The following is a 21500-nucleotide window of genomic DNA, read 5'->3' on the forward strand; positions in this document are numbered from 1 at the left end:
ATCCAGGCTGAAGACTTTTCTTTTTGCCGCTGCTTTTAATTGATATATTCATATCTTAAACTGCACTGTAACTTTTATTATCTTTGCTTTTTAATGCCATTTTCTTAATGTCTTTCATTTTTGTAAAGCACTTTGAATTGCCTTGTGTTGAGTCCCCCCAAAGGTAGTTAAAGTCATTATTGGGGTTAAAGTCCCTTCATAGGTGGTTAAAGTCCCCTACGTGTGGGGTTTTGGTTTCAAGACCCTGGTTCGCGGAGGACACCAAAAAAGTCCTAGAAAAGACAACTTAAAATGAAGTAATGGGCATTTAAAGAACAGAGGAATAGTTTGGCGAAAACTAAAAAGGTACCATGCGGTACAGGAATTAGTTTTGGTTTCAAGACCCTGGTTCACAGAGGATACTAAAAAAGTCCTAGAAAGACAAGGTAAACTTAACTATGTGCATTTAAAATAAAAAAGAGGAATAGTTTTGGCGAAAACTAAAAGGTACCATGGGGTCAGATTATAATTTTCCAAAGGGGGGCACTGTAACTGTGATTCATGTATCTTTTCTTTTAAATGCCATTTTATATCATTGCTTTTTAATTAGTGTTTTTAGATACCATTTCATAATATGTTTCTTAATGCTATTAATGTCTTTCATTTTTGTAAAGCACTTTGAATTGCCTTGTGTTGAAATGTGCTATATAAATAAACTTGCCTTGGAATTGTTGCATGTGTAAAAAACATCACGTGGTCGAGTTGCTTTTTTTTTCTAAATTCTTTGCAAGGCAGAGACCAACTCATCGTGCTGTGATGTATCTTCATGCTTAGAGATCCATTTGATATATAGATTGAAATACTTTGCCACAACTATAAGAAGACATTCATATAAAACAAATGTGTGTACATTTGAATTAGTAGAAAAATAGGAAAACAAACACAGATCATAGAATATTTTTATGTGATTGTTTCATTTTGGAAAATAAATTACATTAAATATGTACCTCTGTTCTCCAGAATAACAGCATAATTATACAACTTAAATAATAGTCCATTCATAAAAATCATTTTGTATCCATTTCTCATCACAAAATGTTTCTTTCACATGTTTCTATCACACCTGGGATCAAAATTAAAATGTCGGCCAAATACAAAATGTTAATTCCTCACCACTGATGCACAAAATATAAACCTTTTTTTTTCACTAGAAATATTATACATTACATAACACTAACAGTCTTGATATTATTGATTCATGTCTTGTAGTGTTAAAATCCTCATTAGTTATCCAGCAACAGTACTGTCAAGCATATAGAGCACTTTGTACCAAAGAACATATTATAAAAAGTAACAACTTAAATGTCATCTATAAATCCTAAGCAATTGTATTTACTGGCAATTGGTTAAGTCATAAAGATCATTATTTTCTTAATAAGTTCCCAGAAAACAACTTATTGTTAGAAACACAATGAGAAGACATTTAGAGTAACTGACATTCGTTTCTTCGGATGTTGGAGGAAGATGATGGCAGAGCTCCACTCTGGTGAGGTAGCTATGGGTAGCTATGGTTACCAAAGGGGTGGAGGATGCTGTTGTACCATAGGGCTTCAACGTCCATTTATGCTTACTCAGTGTTGAGTTCAGGATCACAACCACTGACTCATCCATGGCCAGCTCTCCTAATTCTTAAGACATTTTGTTTTGATGTTTCAGCGAGTAGATAAAGGTGTGGTCCATCCCCTCCAAAAACAGAGGTTTAAAGCTGCTGCTGTCCTTAGTTGGGAAATCGACACTGCATGTAAGTCTCGTGCGATGCGGTGTAGCCAAACTTTTGGTAGAAAGCCACATTGGTGGGTGAACATTCAAGTGTGATTTTGTAGCATTCCAGTTTTTTGCTGAGAAGAGTAAGAGCTGAAACCAACCTACAGGGACAGAGAGAAAACCTGAAAATAAAGCTCATTAAAATCCTAAATAACTGCATTATGTTTGTGATGTTTGACTTGTGGGACATAACATTACATTGCATTTAGCTGACGCTTTTATCCAAAGCGACTTACAATAAGTGTGTTCGACCAAGAAGATACAAACTTGAAGAAAACAGAATCATATAAGTACATCAGGTTTCATAGAGCCAAAACATTTCAAGTGCTACTCAACTAGCTTTGACAAAGATAAGGTTCTCTATACTCACAGTTTACCCAGCTGCTTCCCTCTGCACACGTCACTGACTACTACTTCCTCCACCCGGCCTCTCTACAAATGAAACAGAATAGAGGATATCCATTAAAAACATTATGGTTATTATGCAAATTGAATTTTCAAAGTTACAAGTGAACCAAAAAGTATTTGGAACTTTTCTTATGGTTAGGAACAATGGTGATACTAGTCACCATTCTGATAACCACTTCATTAATAAGTAACTTCTTTAGAGGAAATTAACATAGCTTTACGGGATGTAATTTACCTTAGCACAGGAGTGGATGAATTTATGTTCTGTGATCAAGGTGGCTGTGGCAACTATCCGTCTCAGGTTTGTGTCCTCCACCACAACGACGTAGTAGTCTCCTGACTTCTTCATATGATCAAACTTTTCTGGAAGCAATCAGATAATGAACAGTTCACTGATCTTTTCTTACACAGGATTGTATATAAAGTTCTTTTTTCAGGATATGGGTTCTCTCTCTTCTCAAATATGTGATCTAATGCATGTCAAATATGTATGTGTTGTGATTGTTTTGGCACAAGATGCAAGTTGGTAACACTTTAGGATTTTAAATATGAAAACTGCAAGTGGTAAATGTAGCATTATGCTAAGCACGACTTACTCGTGAACTGCTCTGGTGTGACATCCCCCGTTGTGGTGAGTTGAGATAAAACTTTGAAGAATCCTAGAACACAAAAACTCTTATTAAATTAAATAAATGTTGAATTCAAATATGAAATTCCCAAGATCCTCCATATACAGCAGGATGCCAAGGAACAACAAACATGCTTTCCACATCAAATGCTGGTCTGTAATATGTTGTGTATGCAGTCTTTGACTCACCCCTGTGGAAGTCTGCCGTGCAGAGGGGCCTTAGCACCAGGCCCTCCCCCGGGCTGGAGGGAGAGATGGGGGGAGAGAAAGGGACAGTGTTGCTACTCCAGTCCAGCTCCTGGAGGAGGGAGGGCTCAAAAATTGGAGTCTCGTTTAGCAGCATTCCACAATCTCTTCTACGGAAACACAAACATAGGCAGTAAGTAACCGGTAAATGCACCAACACACACCCATGACAAATGGTATATGGAAAATACAGGAAATATGACACAGAATATATCAGCCCATCAGACTGGATTTGTCTGTTCTATATCACATAGAACTTGGACCTGACAAATAAAGTTTCACTTGGTAAAAAAAGTTCTCATTACTTAACTGCCACACTCCAGGAGTTGATAAGCTAGTTGGATAAGGAAACACTTATATATTAATTTCAATGTTGATCATTTTTCAATAATACATTATAAAGTGATTTCCGTCTTTAGCATTCTGTAAGGTCTGTGCTAAAGCCTGACCTTATAGCATTCATAAATGATTTTCTTTCCAGGATCTGGCCCAGGATATATAATCTGGGGAGGGACTGTCCTACTAAATGTTTCCTCCTCATCTAAACTATCTAACTATGACTAATGCGTCATAATTTTAGTTTCCATGGCAGCAAAAACACAATTACTATGGTTTACCACGTCTTGTTAATTTAAATTAATTGTATTATTATTATTATTATTATTATTATTATTTGTTTCCCCTTCTGATGTAGCCTTTTTACTTGTATTCATTCAAATGGCATGGCTCATATCAATGAAGAAAAACACAATTACTATTCAGAGGTTTCCTCCTTCCCTGTGTTTACCTATAGTAATGTACCTTGTAGAACATTTGACTCTACTGCTTATATTAAAACATGTTTATCAAATAAAGTTACACTCCTATGTTTAAAGGGTAATGTTTGTCTAGCTAATATTAGCATCACACACCAAGTCTAATCCCATTATTAGTCATTACTTAATTAATTAAGTAGGAAGCTAAACAACCGCATTGATATGTTTTTTAAGCGTCGTACTTTTCTCCTGTGTCCTGTCAAACAGCTTCAAGAAGCCACCTACACATGAGTAAACTATGTATAGTTTAGACAGCGTCAGAGCTGAAGTTAACATAAGCGTCACCCATTCATCCATGGCGTAACCCCAAAAGGCTAATCCGCTAGCTAACTATTTTAAACACTTACCTGTGGCAAATACACCCGAAAGATGGTCTCGTAAAGTATTCCCAGAGTGAGATAAATGAATGACAACCGGTGTAGGAGATTAGCTGGTGATCGTCCAGTGTGTTGGATAGAGGCGTCTTTGAGGACCCACTGTGGACGAACCAGGAAATGGAAAGTGTGATCGCTTCGACTCTTTCCCCGCACGTGTGGTTCACATTCATCTTTTAGTATGTTTATGGTATAGTATGTTAGCCTCCATAGGAATACTTGTATCCGCATTCAGTACGCGTTTTAAGCTATGTTTTAAGATGTCGATATCAGGACGTTTACAGATTGGACTAGACAGTATACTGTGGAGATGCCTGTTCAGAACTTCTTTTAAAATGTGTCCTTTTTGACAGATTTATTACCAGACATCGTTCTTACTGTGATGACAAGTAGGTTTGATACCCGTATATACCTTCATACAGCCTATACGTGAAGCACAGGTTGTGTGAACGGGTACGGATCGGGTAGTGATAATAAGCACACGTGGCTGATCTGTTGGCCGATGACGTCAATGCATCAGTAAAAGTACACACCCCTCTCAGATAGTAACTTTTTTCTGGATATAACACTGTTATGTGGGATTAAGATGTGTTTACGGAAAGCAAGTGTTATTGTTTATAAAGGCAAACATATGTGCCGTTTGGTTGTGTTATGTATTTTAAATCTTCTCATTGAGTAAATGGGGTGTTTTATATTCATAAATGCAAATGTTCTGACTCGTTACCTAATATTCACCAGTACAATAAAATAATGAAAATTCAGAATTCAGTTTTATAGTGATCTAAAATGCAATACAAACATATTTAAGTTAAATATGCATGTACCTCTTTTAATATATTTTTTTAACAAACTGTATTCCTTATATTTTTTGTGAACTTTATAAGCATTTAATTAAAGAACTAAAATAAAAGTAAACTGATATTAACAGAAACCATTTCATATTTGATCAGAGACTGATATATGACTCCGATCAGTCATTTAGTCTGATTGCCTGTCAGAGCAATTACATACACATTACACTAATCAACTCAAAGGTCCAATGTATAAATACTGGCCACTACTCATTGGGGAGGCTTCCCTATTACCTATATTGATTTACATTAGCGAAGGTGGTAAACATTAACAAAGCATCAACAAAGGTGGGTTTGTCTCGATACAAAATATTAAAATACCATGTTTCGTTAAAAAGCTGTAGAAGCTCTGTTTATTAAGTCTTTTGTATTCACATATTTTACAAAAACTACATTTACAGAAATTATCCATAACCGAACCGATCTTGATTTAGGCACAAACATACAGGAAAGCTCAGTCCAAAACGTTCTGTCATTAATAGTTATGAAAGATAACCAGGAAAATATATCATGGATATTAAAGAAAAGTCCAATTTCTTTTTGTAAATTGTGACAAATTGAAATCAAAAATCCTATACTGTATCATCTTACAACACCTTCAGAACAAAGAAATAAACACAAAGTAGAAATCACAACACTTCAGCTTTAAGTGGAAGTCTGTGGGCTGTTCTTTGGGATATGGAAACAAAAGCACTTATTCATGCGCATTTCACCTCACACTGCCCTTGCACTCTTATAACAAAAAATTAAACTAATAACAAACAGTGTCCATATTTTATGTCCATTGATTACAAACTTCAGATTCAGTGATATTTGACAATACTGGAAAGGATGTGCATCTGCTTTTCATTCATGGCGTGTTGTGTCTTTCCACACTCCTCCTCTTCCTCCTCCTCCAGCAGCAGCTTGTATTTGGGACTGATGTGATGTGGGTATTTTTCCTGTGAATTTGTAATCCTGTGTTCACTGATTGTATTTATTTTAGGTTTAGTTTAATTGTTGGATTAAGTTAAAGGGAGGGGGCCCAGATCACACGGAGTCTTCCTTCTTCATGTTCATTTTGGCCAGCACCTTGAGTCTTCTGTTAGTAGACTTTACCGTTAGTTAGAATGTTTAAAGATTAATTAAGCTACTCTTAATGTCTTTTGGTTATTCTAGGTATTTCTATAAAAGTGATTCTCTTGGGTTGTAACAACTGCACTACTTAAACATATATTTAAGCAGAGGATGATTATGTCCCTTACTATGAGTTATAAACTAGCATTCATCAATGTGATTAGTCAAAGGCAGATACGATCATTCAAAAAAACAAAAGATTCTCAGTCTTTCAGGTAATTAAATATCCAGAACTAATAAGTCAAAAGGACAGTGAACTCGTTGTCGACGTTTTACTGCTAATTCTGCTGCCAAAGCCTCTTGGATGAGTAGCAGAGTCTTCCAGTAAGTAGAGCTGTCACAGACCAACAATTTCTACTTGCACTTTCGTTCCAAAATGATGGACACAAATGACCCACTGTTATTGTCAGTAGAATATAATATGATCTTATTAAGAGAGAACTGACCATTTTGAGATGCTCGTTAAAGACTGAGAGAACTTGTACAAAATAGACTACATCCCGTGTTGCCTATGCATCTCAAGCAAACAGTATTAGAAAACTAAGATGTACATGTCCACTGTGTTAAATAACAAAACTGGTTGCAATGGATGATATTTCACCCTAAATACAGAACCCATGTGGGTCAAAAACACTTTGTCTGCAGCATTATGTTGATAGGAACATTCATATTTGACAGAAAGGCTGAACAATACTAAAGTGACATTCTCTTACTCCAAGGTAAGAAATAAGAACATGTGATTTTGCCTACAGTTAATTCACAGTCGAAACCCATAAAATAATAACCATACACAAATACATCAGATGAGTTTCTCCACTCAGAATACGTAGCTGTTCGCCATTAGCAAAACAAGTGAAAATAAAGTCTGATAAAAGGAAAACAAACAAAGACCCAAATAGCTTTTACCTAGTAAAGACACCTTCAAACCCCTTCTCTCTGAATGCAAAGCATGCTCATTTCTGACAGCCAGTCCTAAATGTGGCAGGAACTGACTCCCTGCTGAAGCTGGTGGTTCAATGTGTGGCACGTGAATAAAGGGCAATGCAACCTTGCATTTCTTGACTTGCACCCATCGATTGATATAAATGTTCCAAACACTCTGGAATCAGTAATGCAGAGGCCATTCACAATAGTCCCACCTTATTAAGGCAGCTCGAAACAGTCCAAAGGCCATGTTAGCAATGCTTTTTAAATGATGGTTTTGAATAGTTGATAACCACTGACTGTATACCAAATGGAGCAGGGTTGAAATAGCTCTGTCTGTGCCTCTTGTGATGATGATGATGATGATGATGTGGTAGACTCTCCTGCTGAAAACAATCTGTGCCTCAGGGTGCTGGGTCTTGTTGACTCTGCATGCGTCTCTCTGCAGCTGCTGCCATGGTTCTACGTCTCAACGTAGTCAAGTTCAATTCTGGACCAGTGTCCTCCTCCTCCTCATCCTCATCCTCCTCCTCCTCCAGTTCAGGCAAATCCACGTCCGGATCCTCTGGACTGTTGTACATATATCTCCTAGAAGGGAGTAATAAACAACATACAGCATGATAATGGGAACAGAACATGGTTTGTTTTTTTAAATGGGGGAAAAAGGCAACCATAAATGTCTACCAGTTGTGAACAGAGGTTCTACTTATTAGCTATTCTGGTAGCCAAATAAAGACGACTTTTAAAATTGTTTTATGCGTCTGTTCCTTCCACAGACCAAGACAAACTCGACCCACAAAGAAGGGTCTATTTCCCAAAACACAATTTCTACAGCTGAGCTACGATGCATAATCACAGTCACATTACATATATAACCATAGCCAAGCAGCACATCCTATGAGTTATAAAATAAGCAGTGTGTATGTCCCAACCTGCGAGCCTGCTGGACCATCTCTTCTTTCCTCTGCCTCAACATCTTCTGCCTCTCCTCAGCAGACTTAGAAAAGCGACTTCCTCTGACCTCCATGGTTTCCGCCTCACTGAGGCCCGGCTCAGCTGCTTCACTGGACCCCTCCTGCCCATTAGACTCAGAGTTCAGCTGTGAAGGGGCACGCTCTATTGCCTGATGAAAGAAACAAAGACTTTATTATGTGACAAATTGTTGCAATCTGCCTTTAAGTAAACCAAAGGGAAGTCAAACAGAGATCCAAGAAATATTTGACTGACCTGTGTCGGGAAAGGCACCTGGATGCGTCCCTCCAGGATGTTGTCAGTGGTGACCTCCACAGAGCGGGTTAACTGCAGATCCTGCATCACCAGGTAGGGGGGCACCTGAGGGAACATCTCCTGGATCTGATGGGCCTGATGACCACGAGGTTCATCAAACATTAAAAAAGCAATAGGGACATTATTTAGAGTGATTATTGGAGATGGAAAACTTTTTAGTGACTTAAAAAAATAAAAGAAACAGGTCTTAAACATACAGTATACATGATTTTTTAGGTATAAAGCAGTTTACATTTTCACTTAAATACCCTTGGCATCTTTTGTAACCAACAGTTTTCAAGTAACTCAGTTGATTAAATAAAGTTGTTATCTCTGTGTCAACACGCATTAACCAGGAAGTCAAATAAGGGTCATGGTACAAAACCCAGGCAACATTGGCTACTTATAAAACAGACCGGGAGGGAGGGAGTGGAGAGTGACTAATTGATGACAGAACTGGATTTATGCAAATCAACTATACCAAAACCACATACATGGCCTCAAATTGCTATCATAAAACCAACAAGAATGTCAACAGACTGTGAACATGAACTCACCATGGCCATGAGCTGAGAGTTGTTGGCCTGAGCAATGCCCAAGATATTGGTGGTGTGCATTACTTCCACTGAGAAGCTGGGCAGCCAACTGGCAATGCGAGATCCTGTAAGAGAATGAATGGATTTTAGAATGTATTCTCATTCACAGCCTGATAAGGTACGGCCACTTCTACAACACCTTCCTTAGGCGCTTTCACACCAAGTACTTTTCCTAGGAATAGTTCCCAGAACTTTTCCCCGGAACTATCTAGTAAATCACGTTCACACCGGAATAAGTCCCTGAGGGAGGATTACGCAAATGAAGCCGCTGACGTCACTTCTTCTTCTTCTGCTTTGGGTTTACTGGCAGGCCAACTACTCGGCGTATACTGCCCCCCCAAAGTCCCGGAGCCCCCCGGAGTCCGGGACTTTGGGTGGCAGTATAAGCGCCGACACCTCCTCATCACTCCACCGATCCCACGTTTTATTTTGTGTTCGATAAGTTAGTCTCTCTCCGTTGGTGCGCTGGGATAATGCTAAGGCTAATAATGCTAATGCGAGGAAATAAAATGGCAGCTTCACAAACATTTTTCAGAGTTTTACTGGGCGTGGTTTGCAATTTGCCCAGCCAATCAGAAATTGGAACCTTTTTCTGCCCAGGAAAGTACCTGCTCTCTAGCAGAGACTAAAAAGGGGTGAAAATAGATATTTTTGGTGTGAACGCAACATCCCAGGAACTATTGGAACTATTTCTGGGAAAAGTACTGGAAAAGTACTTGGTGTGAAAGCGCCTCTTGTGTGTGACAGACTCACCATCAAAGTGGAAGAAGTGATTGTGGTGGTTGATGTGTGGTCTGGCCTCTGGAGCGGCTCCTACGGGGCCAATGTTGTCTTCCAAGCCCCCGCCTGGCTGCTGGCCTCTCGCCGGGGCCCCGTCCCCATTGATGTTCAGGGATGTCCGGCATGTTGGACAGGAGGTGTCCTGTTCGAGCCATGAGCGCAAACAAGAGCTGGAAACACAACCACAACTCGCTAATGTTATAATGGCATTTCTCTGTATAGAACCTGACATTATTTTAGGTATCAGAACAAGTCTTCTATAGCTTAACATCAGAATGTGTGCAGGGAATCTTAATGAAGCTTAAACTGGTATAATGAGAGGGCAGGAGATACATATCCAAACAAAAAATATCTTATAAAAGCTAATAAAAGTTCCACAGTCGGGTCTGTTTTGGAAACTAACCAAATTAAGGATACTTTATTCAGGGATGGTATATCCAGTTGCCTACAATTCCTTTAGCCTCTCCTTCAGCCATCTTTATTCTATAAGTTACTTTTTCTATGTAGGCAGCCAGTTTAAGTCCAAGCAGGGATGCTGCTTAAAAAAAACAAACACGTTACTTGTGGAAGAGATGGCCACAGGGTAGTCTGCGTGCAGTCAACATGGTATCCCAGCAGATGGCACAGTCATCGTCATTAGCTGTCAGCTCCTCTGCAGTTGCCACGGCAAATCTGCAAAGATAAAAATAAGAGTACATAATGATGAAACAGTTGGTGGTCGATGGATTTATGAGAAACAATTGAACTATACCAACAAAAAAACTACAACACAATGACATAAAAATGAAATCAAATATATATATATATATTATTACCTGGCCTCCATGTTGTTGATGACACGAAGGTAGTTCTTGTGTCTGCGTACACGGCGCTGGACCTCGTGGAAGAGATACCGCAGCTGCATGAAGATCACCAAGCTAGCCATGGACAGCCAGATGTTTCCAAAGAGCTAATGATACAGAATTATTAAAGATTAAGAGAGTAAAACATGAGGGACAGATTAAATGATGATGACACTACATAGACACAGTACATGCTTCACTTTTGTCTTACCAGCATATGGATATGATGCATCAGGTCCAGGAAGAGCATAGCCAGCTCCATAACAAAATCAGTGTAATAGACATATGTGCCCTTATTCTCCCAGGTCCCTGGATGGTTCAGATCCCACAGATGAATAGAATATCTGCGGTGACAGGTATAACTCCGTCAGGCCATAACACTGGTGATATTTAAACTGAATGGTGGTGATGCAGCCTTTAACGTGAATGGTAATTGTAAATTCATAAAATGAAGATGGTGTTTTGGGCAGATTAAACAGGCCACATTGCCATCAGAAGCTGCAAACTAACATCCCAGGATAACTAACAAGAAGAAAGACTAACATCCGTTTAACAGCGTTATGCCAGTATGCTTGGTTTGAAATATGCAAACAACAACATATGGTGTGTAGAGACACACGTTAACACAAACCAAGAGAAGAATATAAAATCAATATATTTTTCGTTGATAAAGTAATGCAGTCTGTACGTTTTAACGTTAGATAAATCTGTAAGTATATATGCGCACCGCGGCCGATTAGATTTGTATCCGCTGCTCTTATAATCCCAGCCACTCTCTTTGGGACAAAGAAGCCTTTCACACTAGTAGAAAGAGAACCAGAGAAAAACAAGGGCACGACTAACATTAGCCCCTAATTCTAAATCTGCACAGTCTATCTCATCTGCAGTGCTGCAGCATGCTCATGTGCATGCATGTAATATAAGGAGCCTTTGAAGGGTCTTACCGCATGATGACATGCCCAGTGCGTACAGTCACAAGCAGACACTGAGGAGAAAAAGGACATAATGGTAGTCAATGTTCCATAGAGATATTGATAAAGGTCCCAAATATTACATTTCAGCTGTGGATTAAAAAACTCAACAATTAAAAAGGAAATTAAAGGAATACATTAGGTAAAGGTGCAGAGTTAACGTGTGTATTTATAAAACTAAACCTCTCTTTTTAAACGTGTTCCTTTATGGAGACTTCTGCAGCTTCTGGATCAAATAAATACAACTTTTCCACCAGAGATTATGCCTCGTCATAGCAGACAAAGCAGTTGTTACTGAGAGCATTAGAGATTGTCCCAGAGCCCCCAGAGCCATGCTCCTGAGCCGGCAACCACTATACATATTTTAAATGACAACTAAGCTTTTCCTGCTTTATTGTCCTATTGTTTTCTAAAAAACATGTTGGCAGTGTTTACAGTATTGCACATGAAACACACATACAGATTGTCCAAGGCTCATTTGAGATATAAGTTAAAATAAAAATTGTTGACATAAACTGATACATCTTTAAGAAATATATAGTCCTAACCTGAAGCTTAATTTATAATAAAGAGCCCACAATCATCCTGCCTTTGTCCATACCTAGGACACCCACTTTTCTACAGTTGCGTCTCCTTGTTTCTCACCTCTGCTGCCATGAAGCTGAAGGTGTGCATGCCATGAGAAGCTCCCAGCAGACCCCCACAGCCAATGGCCAGACCACAACAGTCCAACAGCAGGGAGACCAGCAGACAAAGCACTCGCACATGGCTGTTCATGGGAGTGGAGGGGGAGAACGACAGCTGCAGGGAAGAACATTTGAATTATGAGTCAAAGTCTGTTCATTACATCCAAATATTTGTATTGTCTTTTCAGAGAGCTTGTGATGGTTTATGAGGGTCTGTTAGAACACAACAATATGTTCATAAAACATGTTGATTTTGATGGCAAACTGTTTAATGAAATGGTAAAACACAAGAATATTCCTATTAAATAATTAATTAAGCCAGCATGGAATATAATGTTGTTGGGTTGAACCTGCTCTCATGCACACACAAGCCTTAGCATTGGGCCCATTAACTAAGAAAGGCTGTAAAGCGAAATAGAACATTGTTTATAGCAGGGTTCTTACACCTCTTCCAAAGTCAAATTCAAGCACTTTAAGCATTTTCAAGGTGCATTTTCCAGCTTTTCAAGCATTTTACAGCTGTTGTAAATTACATAAATGATTATTTCCCTACCTCACATTAAATCAGATGTTCTTTATGCTATAAACAACCACATGTGTGTTTCGTGATGGCCTTCTACACGAGGATGAAAAATTAAAGAAAAGAAAACTAAGTTTAATATTTCAAAATTAGTGATCTGTACGTAAACTGGGCATCCCATATAACCTGGCTGAGCCGATATAAAACAATCAGCCAAATAACTTTTCAATACATTATTGATTAATTGTTGAGGTACTTTTAGGTTGGCAGTGAACATAAGTCAGAGGTACATGGTGTACTTCTACTCCTCTACAGTTCAGAGGTACATGGTGTACTTCTACTCCACTACAGTTCAGAGGTACATGGTGTACTTCTACTCCACTACAGCTCAGAGGTACATGGTGTACTTCTACTCCACTACAGCTCAGAGGTACATGGTGTACTTCTAATCACTACATGTATTTAATCCCTTTAGTTACTTCACAGATGTGGATGAATGATGTGAAATATAATCAAGTGTTAAATCAGACTTTAGTTCCACCTGGAGTAAATCCACAAGCTACCCTGTAGTATACAAAGTCATTCAAACTAGCTGCACCTTTACCAGCTTTGAGAACACTTTCATGATCAATCGTTATAAAAACATATCATATATATTATTCTGAAATGGACCAATCTGCACAACCACTACTTTTACTGTCGCTACTTTAACTATATTTTGATGAGAATACTTTTCTACTTTCACTTGAGGAACATTTTTGAATGCAGGACTTTTACTGAAACAGAGTATTCCTACACTCTGGTACTTCTACTTTTACTCAAGTACAAGATCTGAGTACTTCTACTTTTACTCAAGTACAAGATCTGAGTACTTCTACTTTTACTGTCGCTACTTTCACTATATTTTGATGAGAATACTTTACTACTTTTACTGTAACAGAGTATTCCTACACTCTGGTACTTCTACTCTTACTCAAGTACACGATCTGAGTACTTCTACTTTTACTCAAGTACTAGATCTGAGTACTTCTACTTTTACTCAAGTACAAGATCTGAGTACTTCTACTTTTACTCAAGTACAATATCTGAGTACTTCTACTTTTACTCAAGAAGAGATCTGAGTACTTCTACTCTTACTCAAGTACACGATCTGAGTACTTCTACTTTTACTCAAGAAGAGATCTGAGTACTTCTACTCTTACTCAAGTACACGATCTGAGTACTTCTACTTTTACTCAAGTACAAGATCTGAGTACTTCTACTTTTACTGTCGCTACTTTAACTATATTTTGATGAGAATACTTTTCTACTCTGATTCAGCTAGCTAACGTTAGCTTAAACAAACGTAACATGCAACGTTAGCCTAATCTAAAATGCTCTTCTACGGCGTACCTTTCATGTGGCTCGTCAGCGCAGACTCTCGCATCGTTATTTTTTGCAAACTTTGCAGGAGGCTACTCGTGGGCTTGACCCTAGTCTTAGCCATGGCTTGTATTTGTCTTCTGCTAGCCAACGCTCGTTGAAACTGCAACCTCCTGGGACACAGTCATCTATCACTCTCATCAGAATGCCCAGGTCAGGTCACACGTAACACAAACACTTGCAGGTCGCGCGCATAGCGCGGGAAGGCCGGAGCAGGGCTGTTTTATGTAGAAGCGAAGCAATTCTTTTCTTTTAATCTAAAAAGCGAACTATTCAGTCAGACAGCAATTTATTGTAAAATAAAGCATTTACATTTTCAAGCACTTTATCTCAATTTCAAGCACCATTCCCAAAATTCAAGCACTTTCCCAACCTTGAAAACAGCACGTCAAATTTCAAGCATTTTCAAGGATTTCAAGAACCCGTACGAACCCTGTTATAGGCAATATAATACAATCTAGGAAGTAAGTTAAAGGAAAAAAACAGGTACCATCAATCCAAGCACATTGACAACATATCTCTATGATCTTTAGAAGTTTTACCTACAAGCGTCACCCTGACCCAAAAAGCTAGAACCACATGCACAGTAAGGAAGACAGCTGTGCTAACACAACTGACAGACCTCGACGGAAATACAACATGCAAAATGCATAGAGTCAAAGCTAAGATGCAAAACCAAAAACTTCCAGACAGTTACGCTCTTAACCAACCAACCATGTGTAGTAAAGGACACAGTCACAAAAAGGTACATCTGTACAGCATTGAGTCAGCACAGGCAGCATACCAACTTAATGCCCATTTGAAATGTCACTGCTTGTAAGGGGGACGATTACATTTGATATTTTGTTTACCCCAACATGCAGGCCACAATCTGATACAGGGACGTGCCAATCAGCGGCCTCACATGCCAGTGAAAGGAACTATTTTTAGATTCAAAGCTGAGGAGAGTCTAGTTACTGTCAGACTTTGAGGACACTCCCCACACCTTTCAAAAAGACCACTTTATAAAAGTACCTGTAGGTGTTGTCAATGCCAGGCTTTTATAGCTACCTTCCAATGAGGTTTACTGAGTAGAATAAATAGGAACAGGTTTCAAACAGGGACATGTAGACCTGTCTATTAAACCCTATAATTTTACTGCATATCTTCACTTTTTAAACAAGATTTGTAGTTATTTGTTTAATGTATGGATCTCTATGTTTGCTTGATGACATAGCTACTTCCAATGTCTCCAAGTCATTGGTAAACTGTGTATAACTGACATTTCTAAAAATAACCTCTGTGTCCCGTTTGAACAAATAAGAGCTCTGTAGCAGAAAAAACGGCCCCCATGACAACAGTGAGATGTTTGCTTGAAATGCAGAAAGGAAACACTTTTATAAGAGCTTTGAGATTTCAAAAAAGGCATCAATGTATGATAAATGTTTTTTACTTTTAGTGGGCCATCCAGAAATATCATGCATTGTCTAATATATTATTGATAATACTGCTGTTTTGTATTGTAGAGTAATTAGTTGGTTGGTACAATATCATTACTTGTTGTAACTCTTCTAAGTTGGATTGGATCAAACATAGGATGAAACATCATTTATTCATAATTCCAATAGTTTAATAAACGTGGTGTTTTGTCCTAGTCCATATTACCATACCCTCTAGCCATAAACCATGGTTAGGGGCACTGAAATAAGTCAGAAGAAGAAAACAATGTTATATTTAAATGACTTACATATTCAAATCTGTCTTTGCAGAGCTGCACCATGAGGTGGAGAAAGACCAGGGCGGAGAACCATAAACACCACATCACCACCTCCTCCACTGTCTGCACGTTCAATACGCCAAAGATGAAAATGAACTTGTAGAAGATGAAGTTCCAGAACTTATCTTTCAGGTGCTGAGGAATAAACAAAAACATAAAATTAGATGCATTTCTCTGGCAGGTCTACACAGCGGCATGAAAGTAGTTTCAATCATCATCTTAAGGCAAAATATGTGAAACTCCTGCATCTAGAGGTCTGTCTTTCAAATAGTAATAAAAGACAGAGTTTGGAAGTGCCTTGAAGCAGAAGGTATGTTGGATCATGATTGTCTTCACCACCATGTCCATAGTTGCTTGGCTCTGCAAGGTAAACAATCTGTATTTCCCCAGCAGACGAAGAGGCTGCGAGCTTATCAGAAATGTTTGCCAAGTTTGTTTTTTAAATAAGGTAAAATCCAGACATTGGATGACCAAGATCCTTTATCCATTTAACATCTATAGTTAAATGACCAAGATCTATAAAATGTATCGTAAAAATGTGGCTTATAAGTGGACAAAAACTCCATTAACTACAACTACTGGGAAAAACTACAACACTGACACATCTGCAAGGATGAGGATACGTTTTCACTACAGGCTATCAAATAAAACGTACTGTTACCGTGACTAACAGTGGAGATATTCTTTAACATGTTTGTAAGCATTGGGAATAACTTAACTAATGAAATAAATAACTAGTTTGTCATTTGTATACATTAAAATGCAATATTTTAACGTAGTATATTGTTCACACATTAACTCACCTGCTTCTCACTGACTCTGAGCGGGCCGAAAACCATATACTGAATCATTTTAGCTATTAACATCAAAGAACAGCAGAATGTGTTAACCAAGACCTGGAGGAGGACAGAGAATATAGTCACAATTAGTTTTCAAAAGAAACACATAATCTAATCTAGCCATTAATAGTTAAAGACTAGGTGACAGTACTCACCCATACAAAGAGACTGTCAGTGACAAGATACCACAGGACAGTGGTCGCCAGTTCTGTGTTAGTAATATCATTGTTTAGATGTTCAAGATCCACATCAGGGGCAGCTGGTGTTTCGTCTGGTTCCAAGACCCCAAAGCCCGGGTCTGTCACAGTGGTGTAGGCACTAAAGATGCTGCCAGCAAGCAAAGCCAAACTCAGGGCAGTGTAGGTCTGCAGGCTGGGCCAAGGAAACCTCTCCAAAAACAGCAGAGGCATTGCAGTGTTTGCGGCCCACTTCTCAACTTGTAAAAATGGTGTGTGTCCCGAACCAAGAACTCGAAGAACCTGCGGAAGTGAGTTAGTTAGCTAAAATTGGCAAAAGTTGAGTACCTTTGATACATGCAAATGAGTTAAAATACGATCCTGGCTATCTCATGTTAATAAGTGATTTAGTTATGATTTGAAATGAATGACACTATTTTTGTTACTCGTTTCCAAGAAGCTATAAGACTCACGTTAGCTAGCCGCATACGTTAACATACGTTGCTGTCAGTTGTCAAGCAATGCTAACTTCTCGTTAGCTCAGTACAGTTGGTAAAGGTGGACCTTTTTAATTGTCTTTAGTGAAACGTCAAAGGTAAAATCAGTCAAACAACATGAAAAGCAGTATCTTAAACTAACTGACATTAATACCCCCAGTGTCTAGTGTAAAATACATTTAACGCAAACAAATAGGAGTTCACGCCCCGTAACATTAGCTATTTACATGGCTACGTTACCTATTATAGCTAACATTAGCAACGTAGCTAGCCTCTGTTAAACACCAGACAACACACTAATACTACATCGTCACTCACAGTTTTTAACTTATTTAGTTAAACAGAATATCCAGTGTCCCTCGCTGTATCCATCCAGTGATGTGCTTTTAGTGCAGCTGCACTGAGAGCGTCGTAGTTGTCAACATCGTCATGTTTTTATTTAATGGAGAAGGCAGCTGACTGAGAGAAAGCCTTCTTCTTCTTCTACGAGGTTTAACGCTTTTACTGCCCTCTTCTGGACTGGGTTAACATCTATATACTGTGTCAACATTTGCCTGATTTTTCCCATAAACTGTTCTACTAGGAAGCTGATAAAACCAGAGGTGGCAAAAGTACTTAGATTTGTAGTAAAGTAAAAGTAGAAATACTCAGGGTTGGGACAACTTGGGAGGGTTGCTTTGTAAATGTAATTAATGCCTGAATAGTATAGGCCTACCATGTAGGAATACTCTGTGACAAGTTCACGATTTACTTTTGAATTGTAGTGGGGCAGAAGTACAAAGTAGCAAACATTAAAATACTCAAGTAAAGTTCCTCAAAATTGTACTAATTGTATTGTGCAGTACTTGAGTAATGACTTAGTTACTGAATGAAACCCATCATAAATAGTCGACCATGTCCATTTTCACCACAGAATGTATTGTATTAATTACAAAAAAATGTAAATGATCAATTTAAGCCAGTGTGAGATATGACAAAAAGTATGTGGGGTTTTAGGTTTAAGGTTATCCTGATTCTGATCCTGGTTGCAATAAATAACTTTGTTATATCTTTTATATCACTTTAAAATTATGCTCTTACCATGTAATACAACCTTGTAGCCCTGCGTATGGCACTCTCAACTCTTTCCAGGACATGCCGGGGCCCTGCCTGCCAGTAGCTTTGCCGATATCTGTGTTGATAGGTAATAGATTAAGAGCTGTGAATCATATTAGATACAGGAAGCGCTCAAACGTTTGTCTGAGTTTATCTAATTTAGCAGTGATTCCATGTCAGCCACAGCTTGTTACAAAAAACATGACTGATAGTGTGTTTAACGAACTTAAACTAGCTTTATTTAATGTCAGGTCTTTGGCAGGAAAAACATTTTTAATCAATGATTTTATCACTGAGCACAATCTTGATTTTATGTTTTTAACAGAAACTTGGATTGAACAAAATAACAGTGCAGCTGTTCTTATCGAATCAACCCCTCCCAACTTTAGTTTTATGAGTCAGGAAAGAATGCATAAGAAAGGGGGTGGAGTTGCTATTCTGTTCAATGATTCCCTTCAATGCAGGAAGACATCTTATGGAAACCTTGATTCTTTTGAATATGTGGCCCTTCAGCTGAAATGCTCCTCTCGAGCTCTGTTCCTAAATATCTATAGGCCACCCAAATACTGTGCAAGCTTTTTTGATGACTTTACCGAACTGCTGTCTATAGTGTGTATTGACTTTGACCGTCTAGTCATTGTTGGTGATTTTAACATCCATGTTGACAACCCCCAGGACAGAGAGGCTAAAGAACTGTTTTGTGTTCTTGATAGCTATGGACTGACTCAGCATGTGACGGAGCCCACGCACAATAAGGGGCACACTCTGGACTTAATTATCTCAAAGGGTCTGAATATCTCTAAGGTTGTGGTGACTGATGTTGCACTGTCTGACCATTCCTGTGTTTTCTTTGAGAGCTCTATTTCTGTTCACACAAGTGTTCAAAAGAGGTAACCACAAAGCGATATTTAACTGAAAATACTAGGGAAATGTTTACTCAGAATTTTTCTTCCACACTTGCCCCTGCTAACACCTCAGTAAATGAGCTAGTAGATCATTTTAATTCAAAAATTAAAAATGTTATAGATGCCATTGCTCCAATTAAGGTAAAGGAAGTGACTGGGAAGAAAATATCTCCATGGAGAAAGGCCATGACCGTTAAAACAGAAAAAAGAGAATGTCGAAAAGCTGAACGCAGGTGGCGAAAAACAAATCTCCAGGTTCACTTTGACATTTATAAAGAGAGACTTGGCCTTTATAATTTGGAATGGAAAAACGCACGACAATCATTCTTCTCTGACATCATTGCCAAAAACAACGCACGTGCCTTGTTTGCTACCGTCGACAGACTAACTAACCCCCCAGTGTCAGTAGCCTCTGAATTTCTAACCACCAGGGCGTGCAATGATTTTGCTTCCTTTTTCACTGACAAAATTCAGAAAATCAGACAAGCAGTCAGTGCCTCTGCATCAGGAACAGCAAATGTGTTGTCTCTGTGTCCACTTAACATCAATTCAGACATCATGACACAATTCCATCAGATTAATGATAAAAACCTAGAGGACATTATACAACTTCTGAAATCCTCCTCCTGCTGCCTTGATATTATTCCAACAGGATTTTTCAAAGATGTTTTGCCCTGCATGGCCTCAGAACTACTTCATATAGTAAACAAATCTCTTCACTCAGGTATTTTTCCACAGGCCCTGAAAACTGCAGTCATTAAACCGCTCTTAAAAAAGAATAATCTAGATCTAGATGCTTCAGTAATGAACAATTACAGGCCCATATCAAACCTGCCATTTCTAGGTAAAATCATTGAAAAAGTTGTTTTTCAACAGTTGAGTAATTTCTTGCATTTAAATAGTTGTTTCGATGTGTTCCAGTCAGGCTTTCCAAACCACAGCACTGAGACTGCTCTTGTAAAGGTCTTTAACGACATCCACTTAAACACAGACAGTGGCAGAACTTTAGTGTTAGTATTATTAGATCTCAGTGCTGCGTTTGACACTGTTGACCACAGCATATTACTAGACCGACTGGAAAACTGGGTGGGACTTTCGGAAACAGTTCTAAATTGGTTTAAATCCTACTTAAAGGATAGAAACAACTTTGTTTCTATCGGTAAATACTAGGGCTGTCAGTCGATTAAAATATTTAATCGCGATTAATCGCATGATTGTCCATAGTTAATCGCGATTAATCGCAAATTAATCGCACAGTTTTGATCTGTTCTAAATGTACCTTAGAGGAAACGTTTTTAATACTCTTATCAACATATGAGTGGACAAATATGCTTTGTGCTAATGTTTATTATCATTTGAACAATGACAAATATACTCATGAATATTAAACACAACAACCTCTGAACCTCTCTCATTCAATAATACAATACAAAGTGTGTGTGTGTGTGTGTGTGTGTGTGTGTGTGTGTGTGTGTGTGTGTGTGTGTGTGTGTGTGTGTGTGTGTGTGTGTGTGTGTGTGTGTGTGTGTGTGTGTGTGTGTGTGTGTGTGTGTGTGTGTGTGTGTGTGTGTGTGTGTGTGTGTGTGTGTGTGTGTGCACTGTAAAACTTAATAAGTTGTGGTAACTTAGAAAAAGTATGCAAACTCGTTGCCTCACAATAAGTAAGTTAACTTAACTTAGAATGGTGAGTATGAACAACTTGTGTATTCTAAGTGTGCTTCAATTAATTTTGAGAAGTACAGCTGACACAAACCGTTTAAGTTATGTAAACTTATGTAAACTAAGTTATGTCAACTTATGTAAACTAAGTTATGTCAACTTAAAAGGCATGCTTGCATTGACCTATTTTTTTTTTATTTGTGTGAACTCAATGAATAAATTAAACCCTACTTAAATATACAAATCACCAGAACGTAACCCTTTTAAATTCTACTAACTTGTAATTTCTAAGGTTTACTATTAAATTAAACAAACTAATTCCTGC

The 21500-nt window shown here is 38.3% G+C and overlaps 2 protein-coding genes across 3 annotated transcripts; both read right to left on the minus strand.

Annotated features, from left to right (window-relative positions):
• Positions 1-926: 926 nt before the first annotated feature.
• Positions 927-4716, minus strand: gnpnat1 (glucosamine-phosphate N-acetyltransferase 1). 2 transcript variants are annotated; one of them, XM_034106239.2, is made up of 6 exons: positions 4248-4716; positions 3029-3195; positions 2808-2870; positions 2447-2574; positions 2174-2235; positions 927-1925 (listed from the first exon to the last, which is right to left on the minus strand). In XM_034106239.2, exons 1-6 carry the CDS (start codon positions 4445-4447, stop codon positions 1757-1759), a joined length of 789 nt encoding a protein of 262 aa, XP_033962130.1. In that variant the 5' UTR covers positions 4448-4716; the 3' UTR covers positions 927-1756. The 2 variants fall into 2 exon arrangements, with proteins under 2 accessions (XP_033962130.1, XP_033962139.1); XM_034106248.2 differs by having other exon boundaries at positions 927-1904; positions 4248-4714.
• A 734-nt stretch (positions 4717-5450) lies between these two features.
• Positions 5451-18000, minus strand: LOC117439963 (E3 ubiquitin-protein ligase AMFR-like). Its single transcript, XM_034076125.1, has 14 exons — positions 17835-18000; positions 16999-17322; positions 16808-16900; positions 15975-16139; positions 12266-12421; positions 11594-11634; positions 10861-10993; positions 10623-10756; positions 10369-10479; positions 9781-9977; positions 8989-9092; positions 8393-8527; positions 8098-8288; positions 5451-7753 (listed from the first exon to the last, which is right to left on the minus strand). The coding sequence occupies exons 2-14, from the start codon at positions 17251-17253 to the stop codon at positions 7570-7572; spliced, it is 1899 nt and encodes a 632-aa protein (XP_033932016.1). The 5' UTR covers positions 17254-17322; positions 17835-18000; the 3' UTR covers positions 5451-7569.
• Positions 18001-21500: the final 3500 nt, after the last annotated feature.

This window comes from Pseudochaenichthys georgianus, chromosome 3 (assembly GCF_902827115.2).
Source record: "Pseudochaenichthys georgianus chromosome 3, fPseGeo1.2, whole genome shotgun sequence".
Lineage (NCBI taxonomy): Eukaryota > Metazoa > Chordata > Actinopteri > Perciformes > Channichthyidae > Pseudochaenichthys > Pseudochaenichthys georgianus.